Source organism: Mesocricetus auratus, unplaced genomic scaffold (genome assembly GCF_017639785.1).
Source record: "Mesocricetus auratus isolate SY011 unplaced genomic scaffold, BCM_Maur_2.0 Super-Scaffold_100053, whole genome shotgun sequence".
Lineage (NCBI taxonomy): Eukaryota > Metazoa > Chordata > Mammalia > Rodentia > Cricetidae > Mesocricetus > Mesocricetus auratus.
In genome coordinates, this window is record NW_024429230.1 from 1616629 (window position 1) to 1639212 (window position 22584).

At 39.0% G+C, this 22584-nt stretch overlaps 1 protein-coding gene across 4 annotated transcripts in view; it reads left to right on the plus strand.

Moving 5' to 3' along the window:
* Positions 1 to 22584, plus strand: part of Adk (adenosine kinase) — a 391346-nt gene that overhangs the window by 311877 nt on the left and 56885 nt on the right. For all 4 annotated transcript variants that reach the window (XM_005083530.4, XM_005083531.4, XM_040735976.1 and 1 more), the window contains 2 exons: positions 4749 to 4784; positions 17660 to 17774. In XM_005083530.4, the coding sequence (XP_005083587.1) occupies positions 4749 to 4784; positions 17660 to 17774 (151 nt within the window). The remainder of the gene's footprint in view (positions 1 to 4748; positions 4785 to 17659; positions 17775 to 22584) is intronic.

A 22584-nucleotide genomic window follows, 5' to 3' on the forward strand; every position in this document is an offset into this window, starting at 1 on the left:
AAAACAGGAGGGTCAGAGTTATGGGATATGATAATAGTGCGAGTTTAGAGTCATACCCACCTATGCAGGAAGTCCTAAGCAACTCCAAGAGAAGAAAACTTCCTACAATTAATAACAGAGTTTGAAAATTCTAATGGTTCTAGGCCAATATTTAGAATATGTATTTCTAGAATAACTAGTTACAAATGATTAAAATGTGCTTAACCATTGTAGTTTTAGTTAAATACCAATTTCACTAATTCTGCTTCATTTAAGAAGAACTTGAATACATTAGACAAGAAGAAATTTTTTTCATTGACTGATTATAAAGGAAGCAGTTGTCTTTTCTGCACACAAACATCCACTGCTTTTCTCTTTTTCTGGGTAATCTGAGGATTGTACTTTTTAAGTAATAGCTTGCTAATCCCTTTTAAAAGGCTCTTAATGTAAGAATTCCAGCCTCATTAAGTATAAATTTCTGCTTTGTTTTTAAAACCTCACTTCATAATCCATACACCTTTAGCCTGGGTGGTGAAGCAACAAGCCTACTGTGATACCTTAGTGGGCGTGGTATAGACAAGAGTAAGACTTTAAATTATGTATTATTTCATTGACAACACTCATTCCAGGAAGAAGATAAAGATGACTGGGTTATTGCAAAAGACACATCATATGAGTTTCATTGGTTGTAAAGGTTATGCTATAGTACAGCAGATTCAACAATGGGAGGGTCCTGAAAATGTGACGTGTCTCTGGACTGGCATAATGGTGAAAGTTACCAAAATGGAAAGAAGTGTCAGTGTGAAGTGCAGGCTGATCAGAAATCGCCCTCCCAGCCCTGCTTAGTGTCGCTTGCCATGCATGAATGGAAGTGCTGCACTCTCACGGGAGCAGGGAACCCTCCTGTGTCAGTTGTTTATCTCCTTAATCCCTCCTCCTTGGTGATTTTTTATGTCAGATCTAAAATGGAAAGCCTGTAAATATAATGATTATCAACATGGATAATCACCTGCAGTAGGAACTGCCCTGCTCCTCTGTTCTAACCCTAGCTATTCTCCACATGTCACAGCCACTCTGTGGTTGGATTTTAACCTGACTGCTTCATTAGATTTGTGAAACTCAGTACGAGGCGCCCTGGGGCAGCACAGATGGGGACTTGCTTGTTTGCTTTTCTCGCTTTTACTGCAATGGCACACTAACAAGTCCTTTTCAATTTGGTGTGATCAGTTCACTTGGAATTACTCCTGATTCTTGGAACCCGCCTTGCTTTTCTGCCCACCCTCTAAGCTCATTCTTTCTTCACTGTTTTCTGACCTACTGCCTTTTCTTTCCTCTCTTCCATGCAGTGAATCCGAGAGCAAAAATTCTACTTAAAATTCTTGCTGGGTCAAACTGTTCCCCTCTGCTGTTTTGTTTGTTTTGCTAAGGGGGAAAAATAAACGCTGTCCCATCATTTCTACAAACACCTTCAGAGCAGAGGTTAGTGGTGACACAGTCTACAATGATGTGAGACAGCTGCCCTCTCTAATGGTGTGACTTGGGGCTCCTGTCCAAGATCAAAGCAAGGTGAGAGGAAGCCAGATGACAAGATCGGTTTAAGGCATATAACAAGGCCTTCGCTGTTCTAGCGATAGGGCACAGCTCAGCAAACCTGTGTGACAGACCCTAAGATAGAAGATTGAATTGGCTTTTCTTAAGTATGTCCTTCCTCAGCCGGAAATGTGTTGGTGCTTGAAACTGTTTACGTGTGTGAAAATGTCCTAAGGCATGCCTTCCTTTGAAAGTAATGATTTGAAGCTAAGCATGATGTCACAAGACTAAAATCTTAGCATTTGAGAGATGAAAACAGGAAGAGAGACATTTCAAAGTAAGATTCAGGCCAACTTAGGTTACATAGTGAGCCCCTGTCTAAAAGAAAAAAATACACATATGTAAATATATTTTCATTTATTCTTGCCATTGTTCTATAATATATCAAGTTGCAGTTAATTTATTAATACTTGAGCAAAGTTGGCATTGTAAAGCAGTGTAGCCAGGGATGGTGACACATATCTATAATCTCAGCACTCAGAGACAGGAGGATTAGAGAGTTCAGGTCCAGCCTGAGCTGCCTAAGAGCCTATTCCACACCAATAATATGAGGGGCTTGGGGTTTACTCACCTGGCAGCGTGGGGCCCTCAGTTCAGTCTCTAGCACAGCTCCTCCTCCCCTTGGTTTAACTACATGTGAACTCAGTCCTTCTGTCACACTTCTACAGATTTGTTTTAATGACCCTGAAGCTCCCTCACCCCCACCCTCCGTCCTGGAACTCACTGTTGCCCAGGCTGGGCTTGAAAAGTAGTTCTTGGGGGCTGGGGAACACCAGTTGCTCTTTTAAAGGATTCTGGTACATATGGTTCCTAACACCCACACAATAGCTCCACTTCCAGGGCCCTCTCTGGGCCTCTGCAGGCATCAGCCATGCACATGGTACACATACTTACATGCAGGCCAAACACTTACATACATAAAACAAATAAAACTAAAATAATAAGTATAGTTACTACTCAGCAGAGCTATTCAGTTGCATTATTCATCTAAGAATCCATTTAGTTAACTATGACAGCTTAGAAAACGCTACATTGATGTCTTTTCAACCTTACCCTTTGCCTTGATATCTCAGACAGCAAATATTATTAACTATATGAAGTATAAACGTTCTGTTGTTCATAAGTTGAAAAGAGGGTAGTCAAGGGTTTGTGTGCATGTATGTCATGTCATCATCAACATCAGCTGTGTCTCACTGGTCATCCTGATATTTCTCTAATGAATGAACTCAAGAGTTGTGTTCGGCTTAAAGGTTCCTGTTAACTTCACTGCTCAACCATAATCGTGCATTCTGACCTTTCACTCCCTCAAAATTATAGGTTCTCTAAATCTGTTTTTAGTATAGTGGTCATAAGTACATGCATGTATTTCTTCATTAGTATTTCCCTCATCATGGGGGAACTATTCACATTTATTTTAAAGGCACTGACTGTACTTTCTGCCTTACATGGTTTGGTGCAGCAGTCGTTCTAGTTGAGTTGGATGTGTTCACTACTTGGGCTCAAATCCCATCCTTCTATTAATATCTCTTGGCAAAGATAATTTTGGAGGAATGTAAGTTAAGATGTAGAGACTCTTGACAGTTGTCTGCATTTTTTTTTCACTTTCAGGAGGGAAGTAGAAATGAAAAGTAACATTGCCTCCATTTTCTATCATTCCTAAAATTAAAATGTATGCACAAGCTAAACAGTAAAAGCGTAAGGATTTGGTTCCGTTGATGTGGGTGTGTTTTTGGTTTTCAGGGGTTTGCTATGTTTGGTCTTTCAGTAGCCTGCTAGAAAAGCATTAGAGTGTATCATTTATCTTCACTAAAATATACTCATAAAATATTTAAAAGCTAGAAGAATTTTGTGTATTAAAATTTTTAAACATTTTTAAGTGTTAATTTTATAGCCTCTTCCTCTTAGACAAAAGCCAGGTGTGGTGGCTCAAACCTTTAATCCCAGCACTTGGGAGGCAGAAGCAGGTGGGTCTGTATGAGTTTTTGTCAAGTCTTTCTTGAATTACATTTCCTGGCCAACCAATGCTATGTAGCAAGACCTTGTCTTGAAACAGAGGATGGGTTTACATAGAGTGGAAGTATTGAGCCCACATATCACATACATCTAGATTACACAGTTGTCAGTATTTTGTCAAATTTGCTTTCCTTCGTTCCTTACCATGCTGATCATCCCTAGTATCAAACTAATGCTTCCTCATATTTTCTTACTCTCAAATTACATTTGTTCATGTGTCTTTCAGAGCTAGTTTAATAAAGAGTCAGTTAAAGTCCATGCCTTGGTTCTGTTCATTTCCCCTTAACAATTTATCTGGAGGTTAATTTTAGTTAAAGAAACCAAACTAGTTGCCCTATAAATGTTCCATCTTGCAGATTTGTTCATTTTCCTTATCACTGACTCCTTTAATTTGTTTCTTTCTTTTTCTTGTTAGGACAAATTATTGGACTAAAGTTTTGATTAATTGGTGTTAAGATCTTTGGGGCAAAATACTTCCTGGGTGACACCATGAGCTCCATTCTGCATAACAGAAGGAACAGAATGTTTGGTGATCCCACTACAAGTGATGTTAACAGAAGCATTATTACAGGGTTAAAAGGATGACAACTTGATCCCTTCCATCACAAAGTTACACTTTGCTCGCTGTGACCAGCATGTAACCTGTGCTGCTTGGGTTCTGTGGGAAGAACCTGTCCCCTGTCATCCTTCTGCTTAAAGACTTTAGCAACCACTTGTGGCCCCCCCGTCTCTATAAATTTCATCATGGGGTTGCAAAATAATATTTTATTCCATATCTGTGCCTCTAGAAGCAGGCATTCTTGTCTCCAGAGCAGCTTTCTGAGAGCTGCTGTTTTCATTAGAAATGTAACCACCAGCGTGGTCCTTGGGTTTCAAGTGATTGTCTTTCTTTGCTGAGGTCAGAACACCTGAACTCATTGTGGCAGCTTATGTAGAAAATGCACACCGCATCTTCTGTGTTCCAACTTGTGAAGTGTGTTGACATTATGTGGCCCATTGTTTTTCATGACAAGACAAAAAAGGAAATATTTTTAGAGTAAAAATAAAAATTAATCTATGTGAGTATATTGAGATAATTGTGTAAAAAGAGACTGAATGAGTTTCAAAATGAATTATTTCTTCATTATCTAGCACTTTATAATTAACTGTTCTTTTTCCCCCCCCAGGAAGCTGCCACTTTTGCTAGAGAGCAAGGCTTTGAGGTGAGTTAACCCACAATTGCACACTAAACAGATCCTAGAGGTTTTTTCTAGCTGATAATGAAGTTCTTTTGGACAGTGATTGATGTGCTATTATACTCTCAGAGCCTCACTGCAGTTGCCATGGAAACTTGGCAGTCGTCATGGTTTCTTTGTTCTGCCAGCACAGTGTTATGACGCACTCTGCTAGGTCTGCACCCAACATCGCCTACAGATGTTATTTATTGAATTTTGAAAAGCCTCTTGGGAAGCCAAGAGGTTGGGCACAGTTTCAAGCTGCCTCTGCAGATATGGGGCCTGTCAGTTTGTTCAGTTAAAAAGCTACCTCATTAGCTGCATTACATTTCCTAAGATTCAGTGCTGAAGCAGTAGTGGAGCAAGACAGAATTGTGAGCTATAATGTCACTGAAATAAGTTCAACCCTATCACATGTAGATTATCATTATGCAAATTAGTTTTCAAAGGCTGTACTTAACAGTCGTTAGGGACTGATTAATTTAAACCCTGCTTATGAACTTCCTGTTGAAACTTGTCTCCCTCTCATCTTTTTTAAAAAACATAGAGTATGTTTTATTTTTCTGAAAAAATATTGATAATTGGCCTTAATTTTCTGGTCTTGATTCTGTTTTCCTAATAGAAGTATAATCTTGTCAAGATTCAAAACTCCATGTGGTTGTTATTGGCAAAATTATGATACAGTCAAGACCATGTTTTTGTCTGCATAATATCTATCTTCTAATTGACTGTTAGAAAACACTAACTTTAGTATGAACCCGGGTTAATTGACAGATAATTAACTTGAATTTATGAGTCTGATGGCTGATATTGAGCCTGAACTGTCAGATGCTGTTTTCTACATCAATTTGCAATATTATATATCTATGGTAACATTTCAGAATTATGCTTATTTATTTAATAGTAGGGCACATGCCTGCCACAGCATACGTGTGAAACTCTAAGGAGAACTTGCTAGAGTCAGCTCTGTCCTTTCACCATGTGGGCCTGGGATTGAACTCTGGTCATCCCTTTTGGCAGCAAGCACCTTGACTGGCTGAGCCATCTCATTCATCTGACGAGAAATGTAATGTGACTGGAGCTGAGATTTAGGAACTCTGTCCTTATTTGCATACTCAGTACTGTCTACCATGCTGAGAGCATTGAGCAATACTAGTAAGCTTTAAGCTCCTTAAAGAAAGTTGAATTTGTGATACAACTACTATTTAAATTACTAAAAGCAGATTGTCATTAAGGATCAAAATAACACACATCCGTAGTATCTGTGTCATACAGTGTAATAAACCAGAAACCCTCCTCTTCATAGAGGAAAATGAGCATGCTTCTAAGAATTCTCTCAAGATCATTTGAAAGCATAAGGAAATTATATAATAGTTGACTTTGTAGAAGTTTGAATTGTTATTTTACCATTTGGGGGGGTTCAAGACAGGGTTTCTCTGTGACTTTGGAGGCTGTCCTGGAACTAGCTCTTGTAGACCACACTGGTCTCAAACTCACAGAGATCTGCCTGCCTCTGCCTCCCGAGTGCTGGGACTAAAGGCGTGTGCCACCACTGCCCAGCACTATTTTTCCATATTTTAATCATTGTAGAGGTAAGTTGTGTAGAAAAGGATTTCCAGGTCACTCGTTTTGTCTAATTTTTTTATTATTTAATTTTCCAAGCTGACAGCTGTTGTAGAAGACCAGATATAGTCAGGAGAGTTTGCAGCTTACAAAGTGGGGCCACCAAAATGCCTCGGTGGATAAAGGCACCTGGTGCCAAGTCAAAGTCTTCAATTCAATCACCATGACCTCTGAACTCCACACTAGAGCCATGAGACATATATGGACACATACACTAAATTAATATAATCTTTTATGTGGAGCTAGAGAGATACACACAAATGGACACACACACAAATTTAAAACAAATGTTTGATTGTGAGAATATATATAAATGCTTTCAGTCATTTTTAAAGTTTTACTGCCAGGCATGGTTGTGTGCAGTCCTTTAATCCCTGTACTCCAGAGGCAGAGGCAAGCAGATCTCTGTGAGTTTGAGTCAGTCAGGGCTACATATTCTCAAGTACTACAAATCAAAATGTTTCATAGATAAGAGGTTTTAAAATATAAATGTGTACCTGTCAGTTACCTGTGTTATCATTAAACAGAAATATTTGGGTTCTGTGATCAGTTTTGAAGATACTTAGACATTTAACATGTGTCTAGCAAACTACCTCAGTTCCCTAGTGCTAGTGTGATATTTGTTTGCTTCAGTAAGCCTGGTACAGATTTTATTCTTGCCTTGAGCTCTTTGCTCTGCATATACCTGGTTTACATTCAATCTTAGCAACAAACTGCATTTTCTATTCCTGCTAACCAGCACTATATTAACCTTTCATTAGTTCCTATTTACTGATTTAGAAATTGTTTCCTTTTGTCATAAGTCTGCCATAATGGATTAGCGCATATAAGCAAAGTGATGATTATCATAATCACATACCCTATTACCTCCTGACATACCATAACAGCTCTGCAGTTATGTTGAAAGTGGTGTGTTAGATTCAATAAAGTCTTGCTATGCCCCTGTCTGGATTCCCAAAAACACATTAGAAGCATTGCGGAATATATAGAAGTCATGACTAGAATAGCCTCAAGCCAGCGTTGTTAATAAAAATACAGTCCATATGTGGAATGCTATCTGAGAAATCCATTGATTTTGTAATGTCACTAAAGTTTTCTTTGTTCATTAGAGAAAAATATGAAAGCATAGGTGTGGAGTGTGGTATTCTTGAATAAAACAAGAGTAAATCACTTTATCTTTTCAGTTTTCTGTCTGTGGAAGTGCTCTGAAGTCTCAAGTCTAGTGTAACAAGCTAAACAAAAATCTGTATTTTATTACTTTCAACCTTATTGTTGACTCTGAGTTTGTACCACATCTAAAAGGGGGGAAAGCAGAGTAATTGAAAGAAAGGAATAGTGAGCATCCTTCCTCCCCACCAGCACCACTGCCCTCCCTGATTTCTGTTATTAACCCCAGTCCTTTCCCAAAACCACTGAGTGTGCCAGCCCGACACCTCTAAAAAAATCTGTTTATTCATCAGGAAAGGCCCTCTGCAGCATTGTTTATGATGCCCTGGTGAGTTTCTCTGCAAATTCAAGATAATCTTTTTTTAAAACATCTTTAATCTTTAAAATGACTTGGGCTTTTTTTTAGTGAGAAGCAGCAGCTCGGGAGGGCACTGGAGAAAGAGATAAAAGCTGGGGCTAGGCATTGCACAAGGTAGGCTCTTTCTATATCCGTGATGGAAAATTGCATAGTGCCCGATTTAAGTGACAGACCTGCTAAGAATTTAAAATGACAATTCTTGGTAAAGAGTTCTGTGAGGCCTTTTATTATTCTGAAAAAACAGCTCAGAGTACAGTGTATTGTTAAATCTTCCTTACCTTGAGGTGAATTAGTTAAAGGCTTGCATTTTTAGAACCTAAATAAAAACAAGGTATTTAAATGCATGCTTCATTATGATGCCTTTTAAAAACTGTTATAAATTGATATAAATTAAATAAAATGAAGAATATACCTTTAAAATCTAAATTTAGCTGTTCTCTATATAGGTGCCAAACTCTGAAAGGAATCCAAACCTATTGAGTCATTTATTCAACACTATTCCAAGCAAAAAATTTCCTTTTCTTGTAGATGTCTAAAATAGAATGCTCTGGTCATTGAGGGAACAAGGTGATCTCATCCCCTTTCCTTCTTCCCTGAGCCTCTGTCAACTCAGAACATTTTGGAATTACAGCCTTTCTCTGACCAGTGAGGACTCAACCATCTTGTAACACTAAATGACCAAGTCTAGAATTGTGTGATCCAGTGGCTATACTTGGCTACTCAAGTTAAGGTTGTTTAATACTAAATAAAATTTAATTTAAATTTAAATTTTAAAAATTTAGGTAGTACTAGCCACCCTGAATGTTGAGGCAAGAGGATTGCTTGAGTCCATGGGCATGAGACTAGTCTATACAATATAGTGAAATTCTGTCTCAAAGAGTAAAATAAAATGCAGTCTCTGTTGGCCTACTGCACATTTCTAGACCTCCATAGCCTGTGTGCATGGTGACTGCTTCACTAGACAGTACAGATATTGAACATATACAGCATCTCACATAGTTCCATTAATCAGCACTGAGAAGAAATCTACAAAACATTCCGAAAGCGTTGGTTCCCAAAGAATTCTCTAAGGTGATTCTTAGGTTCCTATGTTCTTTACAAATTTTAAGGTTACAGTGAACTGTCACAGTTTCTAAAAGTAAAGTGTAAGTTAGGTCCTGCTGGCTAGGACAGTATGCCTGAGGTTTCTGTGCCCCAAAGAGGACAATTTTAAAAACAAATTAGGAAAAGCAGATCATGTAGTTTTCTAATGCCGTTCGTTCAACATTTTGTTAAAAGTATTTACTACACTTCCAATATGCTCAATGCCACCAACAAACAAGAAAAAGAAAAAGAAATGACCAGAGTTTGATTTCTCAGAACCAGGAAAAGTGGAAGGAAAGAACCAGTGCTGCAGAGCTGCCCTCTGAGTCTCCATTCATGTGCTGTAGCAGTCATGCGCCCTCCCAATAATAATACATCTTTTAAAAAAGGAAAAGAAAGTTAAAATCTTACAAACAGAACTATCTGCCTGGCGGTGGTGGCACACTACTTTAATCCCAGCACTCAGGAGGCAGAGGCAGGCCGATCTCTGTGAGTTCGAGGCCAGCCTGATCTACTGAGCCAGTTTCAGGACAACCTCCAATGCCACAGAGAAACCCTGTCTCAAAAAAACCCAAACAAACAAAAAACAAATAGAGCTATCTAACAATTTGTGGAGGGTAGGCTATTAAGTAGTCAAACAAAGAGAAACATTTCAAACAGAGGATACAAGAATAGAAAGGCCTCCCAACAGTAAGACTATGATGGACTACTCACTCCACAAGCCATTGTCTCTGCATTGGGTTGCTTGTCTCTGCATTGGGTTGAGTGAGGACAGTATCCTGAGACCCACCTGGCAATTGAAAACCATAATGTTACAAAGTTTCTGTTGAGAAGACAAAACAGAAAACAGTATAGTCAAATAAGCGGTGTGTGGGAATGCCACAGTTGGGACACAATATTTGAATATTTGTACCACCTATTTGGTAAAAGTGGAATGAAGAAATGTGTTTCCAAAGAAAAAAAAGCATTGTTCACTCATTTCTTAGGTGGAACATGCTGAAGTGCAAGCATGAATTCCAGAGGACAACTGTGGAGGTCTGTTCTCTCCTTGGATCAAACCCAGGTCATCAGACTTGGTAGCAAGCATCTTTACCCACCAAACCATTTTGCTGGTCCAAGAATATATAGACTTTAATTTAGAAGATAGTACTGCACTAACTAGTGATGATAAAACCAAAAGTTTACATTTAAAAAAATGCTTCTGTTTGTAGGATCTTTTCCAATATGTCACTGATGCATTTAATACTTGCAGAAACCTTGAGATTTAGATGCTTTGTTCACAGATGAAACCCAGGCCACATGACCTGTTCCAGTTCACACAGCTCACTCGTACACCAGCATAATCAGAGCTTAACTCTCCGAGTCTGGTATTCTTTATTACAAACCACATTTTTTTTCTCTGTCATGTTCTAGCATATTGGAAGAAAAGTTGAAGTTCAGAATGGCCTTGAAGAATGGGGAATGTCTAGACATTTAAACATTGGAATTTATAGTGTAAAACACAACTAAGAAATGCACATTTAAAGAAAGATCAGGATAAATTTATGAATGTGTAGAAAAATGACTGAGGAGGAACAGTCTATACTTTTGTGAACCACAGGGTGTAATCTGTGGGTAGCCTGGAAGCAGTGGTTGCGAACACTGATTCCCAAAGGCATATTTGGGGGTGGTCATCCTGTGAGTCAGTTTCTTCATCTGCAAGATGAGATGTACTAATAGACCTACTGCCTGGGGGAGGAAAGGCCCAGGGAATATTTTAGAGATGTGTGCATGGCCAGTAAGTTAGAGGAAATTATTGTATCTGCTGCGTAGAGAAATTAAATTTAGGGACCACTCTAGAACCCTGTAACGAATGCCTCACGGCTCAACTCTGAATTTTCATCTCTTGCCCCCACTCCCTTGTTAGATTTTTCCTCATTATTAGTACTATACTTGAGTTTTCAGTACTCCGATATTTTCAAGTCCCTTTCTAGGGATTATTGGAGCATCTTATGGAATTGAAAGTTTCAGGCAGAATTAAACTAAGAGTCATTAAGAGGGATAAAATTAGCTTTGCATTAGCATACAGTAAATATACGAAGCTCTTTCAGCTTTATCTGCTTTCATCTCCACAACTTTTCTCTTTGTTTCTTGTTTATTTTTATCTTAAGTATGTAGTGCTTTGTCTGTATCTATCTTTGTGCACCACGTATGCGCCTACTGCCTGCAGAGGTCAAGAGGACTTTGAATCTCCTAGAAATGGAAGTACAGGCAGTTGTGAGCAATTCCATGCTACTGCTGGAAATCAAACCTGAGTCCTCTGTGAGACCCCTGGGCTAACAGGGGCACATTCCTGGTAGCACAGGCTAGCTTTAAATTTACTATGGATCCCAACTGACCTAGAATTCATGATGGTCCATCTTGCTCAACCTCCTGTGTCCTGAGATTACAGGAGTGATCAAGGGGCAGCAGCTATTTTTAATTCTTTTAAGATAAGGTCTGGCTGTCCTCAAACTCAGAGCCCTTCTGCCTTATTTTTCCCTGGTGCTGGAATTAAGACATATACCACCATGCCTAGCTTCACCTTTTCCTGATAAAATGGTTTTACAAAATTGCAAAACCAGAACAAAATCCCCACATACCTTTCATCTGTCTTCCCCTATTGTTAACATCTTTTTTCTTTTTTAATTTATGTGCGTTGGGTGTCGCGGTACTCTGGAACTAGAGCTATAGACAGTTGTGAGCTGCTGTGTGAGTGCTGAGAATTGAACCCAGGTCCTCTGGAAGAGTAGCCAGTGCTTTCAACTGCTGAACCATCTCACTATCCCTACTGTGAACATCTTAAATAACCAACGTTTAGTAGTGAAAATCATAAAATTAATATATATCCAGTGCAAACAAAAACAGGATATATTCTGATCTTGCTAGTGATTCCTCTTGTTTTCCTTTGTTTTGTGTGGGGGTATTCACACATGTATATAGAAGTCAGAATGCTTTGGCGAGTCCTTTCTTTCTGTCTTGTGGGTCCTGAAGACTGAGCTCACTAGACTTGGCAACAAGCACCCTTAGCTTTTGAGCTAGCTGTCCAGTTGGTTCTTCTTTTTTATATCCAGAATCTAACGTCGGATCCCACGTTACATTTGTATCATGGGTTGTCACAGCTTCCAGTCTGTGACAGTTTTTCAGTCTTTCCTCATTGTCTGTGACCTTGATATTTAGGAAGTCTTGGTCACTCATTCTGTAGGATGTCTCTCTCTGTGTATTTGAGTGTGTCTGGTGTTTTCTTGTGAGTAGATTGACGTACATTTTTAACAGGAAAACCACAAAAGTGATGTGCCCTTCTCAGAGTATCATATGAGGGAGGTTAAATGATGTCACAAAATCTTATTGCTGGTGATGTTAACCTTGGTCACTGGGCTAAGGTGGTATCGATTGGTTTACCTCTGTAACTTACTCCTTTCTATTGCAGTGGATAAATAGTCTAGAGGAAATTCTTTGGGACCACAGAGATATCCTCTTTTGTCCAGGAAATTTAGTATCAACTGATTATTAGTTCGGGTGATGTTTGTCAATTCTCTCCACTATAAAATTGCTGACTTTTCCTTTTTGTTAAGTATCATAAAGGGAGATTGGTGCTGGGGATTGAGCCCAGGACTTTGCATATGCCCAACCTGAACTCTACCACTGAGTTTTATCTCCAGCCCCGGTATCTGTTACTTGAGTATTTTCTTAGTCTTGTCAGTAAACGGAGTCTTGGAGATGCTTACAAAGCTAAGTCTAGGTTTGCTGTATTCTAAAGCTCTTTGTAATTGCATCTTTCAGTTAAGATACATGATCTTATGTGTGAGGGAGAAGGGCTGAAGGAAATGAAGAAGGAGAATACCGTGGATTTACAATCTATAGTGTTCTGAAGATAAAAATTGGTTTGAGGAAGGATTTACACTACATGAAAAGCATTTCTTGCTCCTGAGTACGTAGTAGATACTCCGAATACTAACAGTGATCCTAGAGTGAGCAATAAAAAAGGTTTGGTGTAAACTGTGGATGTGAGTACAATAAGAATAAAGGTTACATGAATCCAGGAAAATTTCTGGCTTGTATTTGAAAAGTTTATTTCAATCTTGAATTGTCACTTTTATAACATTAAATTTGGTATGTAATTTTTTTCATTGAATTGCCAAACTCCGACAGTAAACTGTCTTCCCAAGGAGTTGGTAAAAAGAAATCTTGGAATCTTACCATTAATTTATTCTTCACAGGGCTGGAGAGACAGCTCAGTGGTTAAGAACGCTGGCTTCTCTCCAAGGGGATTTGGGTTCTATTCCCAGCACCCACATGGCAGTTCACAACTGTCTGTAACTCTGAGATCTGACATGCCTTATACAAACATACATGCAGACAAAACACCAATGCACATAAAATAAAAATGAATAAAATTTAAAAAAATTATTCTTTACAGCATTTTGAAAACTTGATTTGTTTAAAAAAAAAAAAAAAGGCCAGTCAGTGGTGATGCCCGCCTTTAATCCCAGCACTCAGGAGGCAGAGGTAGGCAGATCTCTGAGGTTGAGGTCAGTCTGGTCTACAGAGTGAGTTCCAAGACAGGCTTGAAAGCTACACAGAGAAACCCTGTCTTTAAAAAAAACTAAAAATAATAGTAATAATAATAATAACAGCAATAATAAATAAAACTTAAAATTTACTTGTGTTCAGTAGCATGTACTTACTCTGGAGGCTGAAATAGATGACAACTGAAATCTGAGAGTTTGGGACCCTCCCCCCTTTGGTAGTGTAGGAAGAAATCCCACTCAGAAAATGGAAAAAGATGAGGCAAGGTGACTGAGTGGGCATACTGCCAGCCTGAGCCTGATGTCCAGAGTCTACATGGTACGAAAGAACTGATCCCTCAAGGTGTCCCCGACCCCACATTCACACAAGTAAACACATCCAGTGCATAAGACTCTGCTCTCAGTTTACTAGGTTCTACCTTTTATTCAATATGAGCTATGAGTGTTCATAAAAATCTTTTACTGGGAAAATATATTTGTACTATGGAGATTGGCTTAATACACATGAGTCATTCAAGTTAAATATGCACTATTTATCAGTGAAAACACTGTTATTATATGGCATTTTGGGTCTTTTCAGATGTTATTATTTCTGATAGTCTATCTCCAAAATTTTAAGTAATTTCTTTTTTTGTTAAATGGGGGTCTGGAAATGAGAATAAGAACTAGTATAGTCAAAGGGTAGAGATGGATGGAAAGTGTAGGTATAGCAGGCAGTCACTGCTCTGATTGGCATCGTATGCCCATTCTGGTGGCTGTGAATGAGCCACCAGTGCTGCCATTCTGAATCACGGTTTTCCCAGTGCCACCCATCAACACTTATTTTCTTGTCAGAGATCAGGCTTGTTCTTTAAAATAAGCGCCAAGAGTGAGCTAGCCCAGGCTGGTGTCAGAAAAGCGAACAAACCCAGGTCAGTGGCAAAGTGAGCTATCCCAGGCCAATGTCAAACTCGTTACTTTCCTGCTTTCACTCCCCAAGTGCTACGATTACAGGCTTATGCCACCATGCCTGGCTGTCAGGCTTTCTTAAATATCAGTGTCTTTGTGCTGTTTGTAACAATTATAAGCTGTGATGACTCCTGCTTTGCTTACCCAAACCTCCCTCTTTGTGTCTGACTTTTTTTCCATCCTATATATTCTTCATTTAGAGAGTAAAACATTTCTTCTTTGGCTTGTGTCTCTTTCTCCGTAAACGAGTGAAGTTTTGCACAGTGATAAGGCAAACTGCCTAAACTGTCCAGTCCATGGCCAGCATTAGGAGTGCTTTGAATGCAACCCTGAATTTCCTCTAAGATAGCTGACAGGTGAACAGGGGTGTAGTCCAGCCAGTATAGAGCTTGCTTAGAGTGAGTGAGGCCATCCCAGCACCACATACACTGGGCACAGCAGTACAGACCTGCCATCCAGGCAGTCGCCTGAGAGGTGAAGGCAGAATAGGAGTTCAAAGCCCACTTTGGCTATATAGAGAACCCTGCCTCAAAAAAAAATGCATAAAATGGTTGAAAGCATGACTTTTAAAACTAATGCCTCCCTGTTTTTATTTCATCTTTCCTTCTCTGCTTTGTTTTCCTTCCTCTCCTCTCTCCTTCCTCTCTGTCTGCCTCTCTTAGGTAGTCCAAGCTGTCCTTGAACTGGCTGTCATGCCTCAACTTCCAGAGTGGTAGTATTACAAGTATGGGTCTCTACACCTGACTCTGTCATTTGTCTTTCAAGTTAAAATGTTTAGCATGTAAAGTTTCATATCTGCAGATATGAAAAACAGCGTCAGGGCCAGGCATGACTTGAATCCCAGCACTTTGGATGCAGAGACAGGTGGATCTCTGTGAGTTGGAGGCCAGCTTGGTCTACGTACGTAAGTTACAGGACATCCATGGCTGCATGGAGGGACCCTGTCTTGGGAGAGAGGAGGAGAGGGAGCAAGAGTAGAGGAAGGAACACGAGAAGGGTCAAGGTTTTGAGAAATAGCTTGTTTGGGGTTGGTGGGTTGGGTGGTGGTGGTGGTGGCGGTGATGGTGGCAGCAGTGGTTTGTTTTTGTGTGTGTGTAGTTTTGTTGTTGTTGTTGTTTGGGTGTTTTTGTTTTTTGTTTGTTTGTTTGATACAGGGTTTCTCTTTGTGGCCTCAAACTCAGATACGTCTGCCTCTGCCTCCCAAGTACTTAGATTAAAGGCAATGCACTGGCTAGCTTGTAATTTTGTGACTCTTTCTTTTCTTTTTGTTGCTTTTTTGTTTCGTTTTGTTTGTATGGCTGTCCTGGAACTCACCGTGTAGCTTTGCCCCACCAATCCTCTTGCCCTTGCCTCCCCCATGCGAGAATCACAGGCATGTACTACCATGCAGGCTTAACTGCCTTTTCTTTGTTTTTTAAATACAAAAATTACTTTATTGTAATAAACTCATAAAATATCATGAATCTACATTAATGTAGCCTTTCAAACAAACACTTTCCAGGACGGAAACTCTATCTCAGGGGACCCTTGTGCTGTTAGAAGAGCAATTCTGAAACTGTGGTGCTTCTCTTGGGGATTTTTGCACTTAGCCACTAAAAAAGAAAAAGAAAAACAAAAGACCTGTTCAACAAAGGGTACTGGGAAAACTGGATATTCACCTACACAAGAATGAAATTAGATTCATATCTTTCTCCTTGGACAAACATTGATTCAAAATAGATCATAGACTTGTGAAAACTGAAATTTCTAGATGGAAATACAGAAAGTGTATAGACAGTTTTCAACAGAAGAAACACAAATAGCAAGTAATTATTTTTAAAGGTGTTCAGCACCCCTACTCTACTTCACTCCAGAATGGCTTTCATCAAGAAATCTGAGAGCAAATATTGGCAGTGCTATAGAGAAAGAACCCTCATTCACTGCTGATCGGGGTGGAACTTAGTATACACATGTTTATCAACTTGGAGATTCCTCAAAAAAAAAAATAAAACTACCATATGACCCAGCTATTCTACTCTTGGGCATATACTCAGGAAACTCCATACCTTACCATAGAGATAGTTGCACCTCCATGGCTACTGTTGCTTGATTTGCAAGGAAAAGAACCAGGCTTCATGCCTATCAACAGATTGATGGATAATGAAAATCTGGTATATATTTAAAATATTTTTCAGCTCTAAATGAAAAAGTAGAGCATTTAGAAGAAAAAGCACACGAAGAATGTAAAGCTAATCAGTTTTCTACTTTAATTCTGTCATATTTTTAAATGCCCTTTCTTATGAAAAATTAAGTCTTTAGAGTTAAGTAACATTACCATTTCTTTTTTCTCAATCGTATCTTTGAAAAATTGGCATTATGTCAACTTTATTTCCCAAGTCACCATAATTATATTCTGTAAATATCTAACATAGCAAAGAAAAGTTTAGAAAAGAAAGACTCCCTTCACTTGGGCGTAGTGGCTCACACTTATATTTCTATCCTGTGTTGATAGATACAGGAGAATCACAAGCTTCAGGCCAGTCTGGGCTACACAGGAGGCTTTTGCCTCAAACGTGATGAATAATTCTTTAAAACTCCATATAATTTGAAATTTGACTCCATATTTATATGCTAGTGGTGAGGACTTCTTCTGGTGGTGGGGACTTCCTGGGGCTTTGTGCTGGCCAAGCAGTTGCTCTACCAACTGGCAGCAACTCCACCCAAGACACTCTACTGAGGAATAGAAGATTTAAAATAGTTTAGGTTTGTTTTTGTGCTGGGAACTGAACCTGGGTCCTTTCATAAGTCAGACAAAATGTTTTAAAGTATATCATGATTATGTATGTGGTGTGTTAGTCATTATCTTTCAGTGATAATGTTTACCCATTTGTAGATTAAATTATAAAGCACCCGAGGTTTACTTTGAAATAAAATGCATGTCAGGTATTGAAAGTAAATATGAAATAAGGTCCATCATAAATGTGAAGTTTGGGCAGACTCGTGATAGGAGCTTGTGTGCTGTTCACTGTATGGTTAAAAATTTCTTCTCAAATGTTCCCTGGTAGATATTCAGGTCCCATCAGAAGCAAAAGTATTAACATGTTAATAAAATTTTCCCTTACTCTACTGATTATGGTTTTTTTTTTCCTCTATACTAGACTAAAGACATTAAAGAAATAGCCAAAAAGGCACAGGCTCTTCCAAAGGTGAACTCAAAGAGGCAGAGGACCGTGATCTTCACCCAAGGGAGAGAAGACACTGTAGTGGCTACAGGTACTGTGGGAACTGTGTGATAAATCCAGGGTTAAAGAGATTAATCATGACAGACTGCATTCTTTCTGTCATGGACCTTCTACAGTTGGACTATATTCATCTCCTCTGCCCCTGTGAATATGATTTTCCTTTCAAGAGTACTATTTATGAAACGTTTATTGATGTAGCTTATTTACTTTCAGAGTTTGGGGGGGTTCAATTATGAGCAAGTAAAATCCAAAAATGTTTCTTCTGATTTTCTTTCCTGTCATTGTTAACTTGTTTTGTTTTTGCAATACAAGAATTTATTTTTTATTTTTTGAAGCAGGCTCTGTATTCCTGGCTGTCCTGCAACTCACTATGTACAGGAAGCTGGCCTCCAGCTCACAGAGATTCACCCACCCCTGACTCATACCCAGCCTAATGATGAGAAGTTTATTAGGGTCTTATGCATCTTAAGCAAGTGCTCTACTGTTGAGTTATATCTCCAGCCATTTATTTTATATAACCTTTTAAGCTTAAGAAAATGTCTCAGTACATACCTTATACTGGCCTTCAATTCCTTGTGTATCCCAGACTGACCTTGAATTTGCAATCCTCCTGCCTCAGCTTCCCAAAGGGCCAGGTTACTGATGATGACCTCAGATTCTCTTTCTAGAAGGAAAATCTGGCTGGGCAGTGTTATCACACACCTTTAATACCACCACTCTGGAGGCAGAGGCAGGAGGATCTCTGTGAGTTCGAGGCCAGCCTGGTCTACAGAGTGAGTTCCAGGACAGGCTCCAAAGCTACAGAGAAACCCTGTCTCAAAAAAACAAAAAAGAAAGGAAGAGGAAGTCTCATGTCTTTTTTTATAGTAATCATAGACATTAAATAGGAATTTTACCTAATAAGCAAACATTATTGGCCAAAATAATTAATATTTTCAATATGAGGCTACTTTATTTTATATTTTAGCTACTATTCAAGCTAAATATAAGTGTTTTAATTGTGTCTGAATGGTTCATCTTAATCCAAGTGGTTAGTTAATGATTTTTATAAACAGTAATGTAACTATTACCAATGTGTTTTTTCAGTACTCAGCTAAACACTAAATGTAGCATTATCTTTAAAGACCTGTAAAATAAAATTAGTATACATAAAGTATACTCATTTGTGGGTAATATTGACTTAAGAAATCAACAAAGCTTGAAGAAAGTCATTCTACTGAAAATAAATTTTTTTTCATTAAGTTTTGATACAGGTTCTCATTCTCTAGGCTCTTCTTGTAATCTCTACATACCCAGGCTGGGTTCAAACTTTGGAGCAGTTCTGTTGTCTCAGCCTTCCAAGTGTTGAGATTACAATTGTGTATCACCACATCTACTAAAGTAACTTTTTAAAATAGTTTATTTACTTTTGTGTGCATGTATGTCTGTGTGAGTGTGTTAGATCTTAGAATTACAAACAGTTGTCAGCTGCCATGTGGGTGCTGGGAATTGAACCCGGGTCCTCTGGAATAGTAGTCAGTGTTATTAACTGCTGAGCTATCTCTCCAACCCCTGTAGTAACAAAGTGGCTATATAAAACCTGGAAAGGGTCACTGATGAAATTATTGACCGATTTGGGTAGAGAGAGACATAAGAAGTAGCTGACTTAACATTCTTGTTGTAGACTTGTCAAAAGATATACAAGATTTGCTTCAAAAGAAGTCAGTGGATGGAAGAGTTTAGTGAAATCCATGATTACTGAAGTAAGGCATTGGATACAAGGGGAATTATGGTGCCATTAAAACTATTCATGTATATATCTGAAATATTCAATGATGAAAACTACTGAAAAACTAAAGAATGTTATGTGACTTTCCCAAATAGATAAATATCATTACTAAACCTGGAATTTAAGAGAGATTTAAAATAAGGGGGCAGTCCAGTCAAGGAGGATCGTGTAAGCAAAGACACCATGTAATGTGCAGTCCTTCATTGCTGTGACAGGAAAAGGCATGCTGTTAGTTTTCATGAGAGAAAGGAACCCCTGACACAGGCAAGATCACTACCTTGTTGTAGTGTATGGACCATTCCTGTCTTAAGCCTTCTTATTAGGAAATGTAACACTGCCTCCAGATTCATAAAAAGCTGTTGGCTTACTCTTTGTGGAGGCATTCTTTTTAAGTCTTCCTATATCCAGAAGCATGTATCATACAAGTGTCTTCCTCACTGTCACTTTTAATAATTTTCTCCAGACTCTTATTTAGCCCCCTATCTTGTAACTGAATTTTTTCTGAACTTACTTTATGCTTTATTAAATCTATTATACCACTCTTTTTTTATTTTTTTATCATTTTTTATTTTAATTTTAAATAGCTTGTTTTACATGTCAATCCCAGTTCCCTCTCCCTCCCCTCTTCCCGCGCTTATAATCAGGAATTTATTTGAGGCAAGACACTGGCTAATCTTGCTGTTCCTACCATATGAAAATGAACTTAGAGGATGCAGTATATCGGGATGCATGATAAATTCAAGATGGATAGAGAATCTGTTCTGTGGTGTCAGCTACAAAAGCAAACATGATAAATGTTAATGCAATTTTGAGCCCTGGGATAAGCTATTCAGTGCACAAGCGTAGCCGAATCTCTGTGCTGTGTTGTTATTCATGGCAGCCAAATAAATGTCAATAATAAAAGAGAATTAAAGATTTTCATTTCCCAGAGGCAGTCCTCTAATACAGCTTGATCTTTCATTTCATTTGTAATTCGTTCTCATGTCAGGATGCAATCATTCGCCAGGCTCTGGGTGTCATGTTAAGTCATTTAATAATGATTAAGAACATAAAAATGCTTGGCCTGTGGGGCAATTCACAGAAGAGATGCCAATTTGTTATTGTTTCCCTCCTTTCCTGGTGAATGTGGATCAGCCTTTTCCCGCCTCCTAGCATTAAAATCCTAACAGAAGATAGGAAGGAAAGTGTCCCTTAATTTACCGTAAATGACATTCCAGAATGGTACAAGACAGTGCTAACACACTTATTAGAACACTAATTAGGACTCATTGTGCCTTAAACCTCACTCTGCAGAGTATTTTCAAATGATTACATTGTTAAGTTTAAGGCATTTAGCAATAATGTTAACAAAAATCAGTTCCCTTGGCATCTTATTCTAGAGACCTATCTCCTTTTGAGATACGATCTTTGAAAGCCACTTTTTCATGAAAGTCCCATGCTGTTGTATGCAAATCATCCTGTGGATTGTGAGTAAATGAAGACCTCCCTTTTTAACGTGTCTTTCCTCATCTGACACTCACACTATGAGCAGCGTTAGGATAGGCATCCTCAGGGAGGTGTATGAGGGAGCCAGCAGAAGCATGCGCAGGAAAGCTGTATTTCTAGAAAGTGTTCCCTTAGGTGATAGAGTGATTGTCTGTTCTCATATCTCACTTTGAAAAATCATTCACTTAAGTAAATGACCAAATGGCCAGGTTTTATGATCCTGTGGAATGATGGAAACAGAATAGCCAAACATCTTCTTCAGTAAGTCAGTCCTTAATACATGCCTCTTTTTCCTTACTCAATCAAAAAATACCAAGGACTGGGGACTGGAGAAATAGCTCAATGGTTAAGAGTATGTGCTGCTCTTCCAGAGGATCCAAGTTCAATTTCTAGCATCCACATTGAATAGTCACATGTAACCCTGGCTCCAAAGAATCCAATGACCTCTTCTGGCCTCTATAAGTACCCAGTAGCATGTAGCATACATTCACATAGGCACATAAATAAAAATAAAATGCCAAGTATCAGGGGCCTGGAGAGGTGGCTCTGCCCTTAAGAACATAAACTACTGCCAGGCGGTGGTGGCGCACGCCTTTAATCCCAGCACTCGGGAGGCAGAGGCAGGCGGATCTCTGTGAGTTCGAGGCCGGGCTGGCCCGACAGCCTCCAAAACAATACAGGGAAACCCTGTCTCGTAAAACAAAAAACAAAACAAAAAAAAAGCTACTCTATCAGAAGATGTGGGTTCAATTCCCAGCACCCACAAGGCAGCTCACCAGGGTCTCTAACTCCAATTCTAGGGAATCTGATTCCCTCTGCTGGCCTCTTGGATACCTGGCATGCATGTGGTGCACAGACATACCTGTAAGCAACACCTGTATACATAAAATATTGTAAAAACATATGAATTTATACAATTCATTAACCCTAAGGGACGAACTACAGATTAAATTATTTCCACCTTTGAGATATGTCTAAGACTGTCCTATGCTATTGTTTCATTACAGGTAAAGGGAGTTGTTAAAATTACCTGTCATCCTCCTGAATCCTTAAGTAAGCTTGTTACTTTGTCCCTGAGTTTCCATGTGCTACGAAAACACTAAGTGCTCTCCATCACTATAATGAAGACTCTGTATGACTTGCAGTCCTAGTGAGCTTAAAACTCATGAAGTGCACAATTAAAAAAATGCAGATTCTAGGGGTTAGAATGATGGTTCAACAGTTACAAACACCTGCCATAGGAAATCCTATCCCGATGCTCATCTAACCAGGAGGTGCCCCGTCATCACCAGTAGCCCCAGTTCCAAAAATGGTAGGAAACAGGATGGCTGGGGTTTACTGCCTTCCATCTAGTCAAGAAAACATGGAACATATGCTTTATAATAAGTTGTGCATGTGTGCAAGGCTCATTTCAGCCTTTGCCCTTTTCTTGTCTGTATCTTTCCCTCTTGCCTTGAATTCTGAAATGTGTTGCCTACTTGTCCCATCGTTAAGTCGTTTGCCCATACCCTTGTGAGAACCAGTAGCACATGTTCAGTGTCTGTCGTCTGGAGTCACTGACACTGCTTCTTTGGTCCGTCCTGTAATA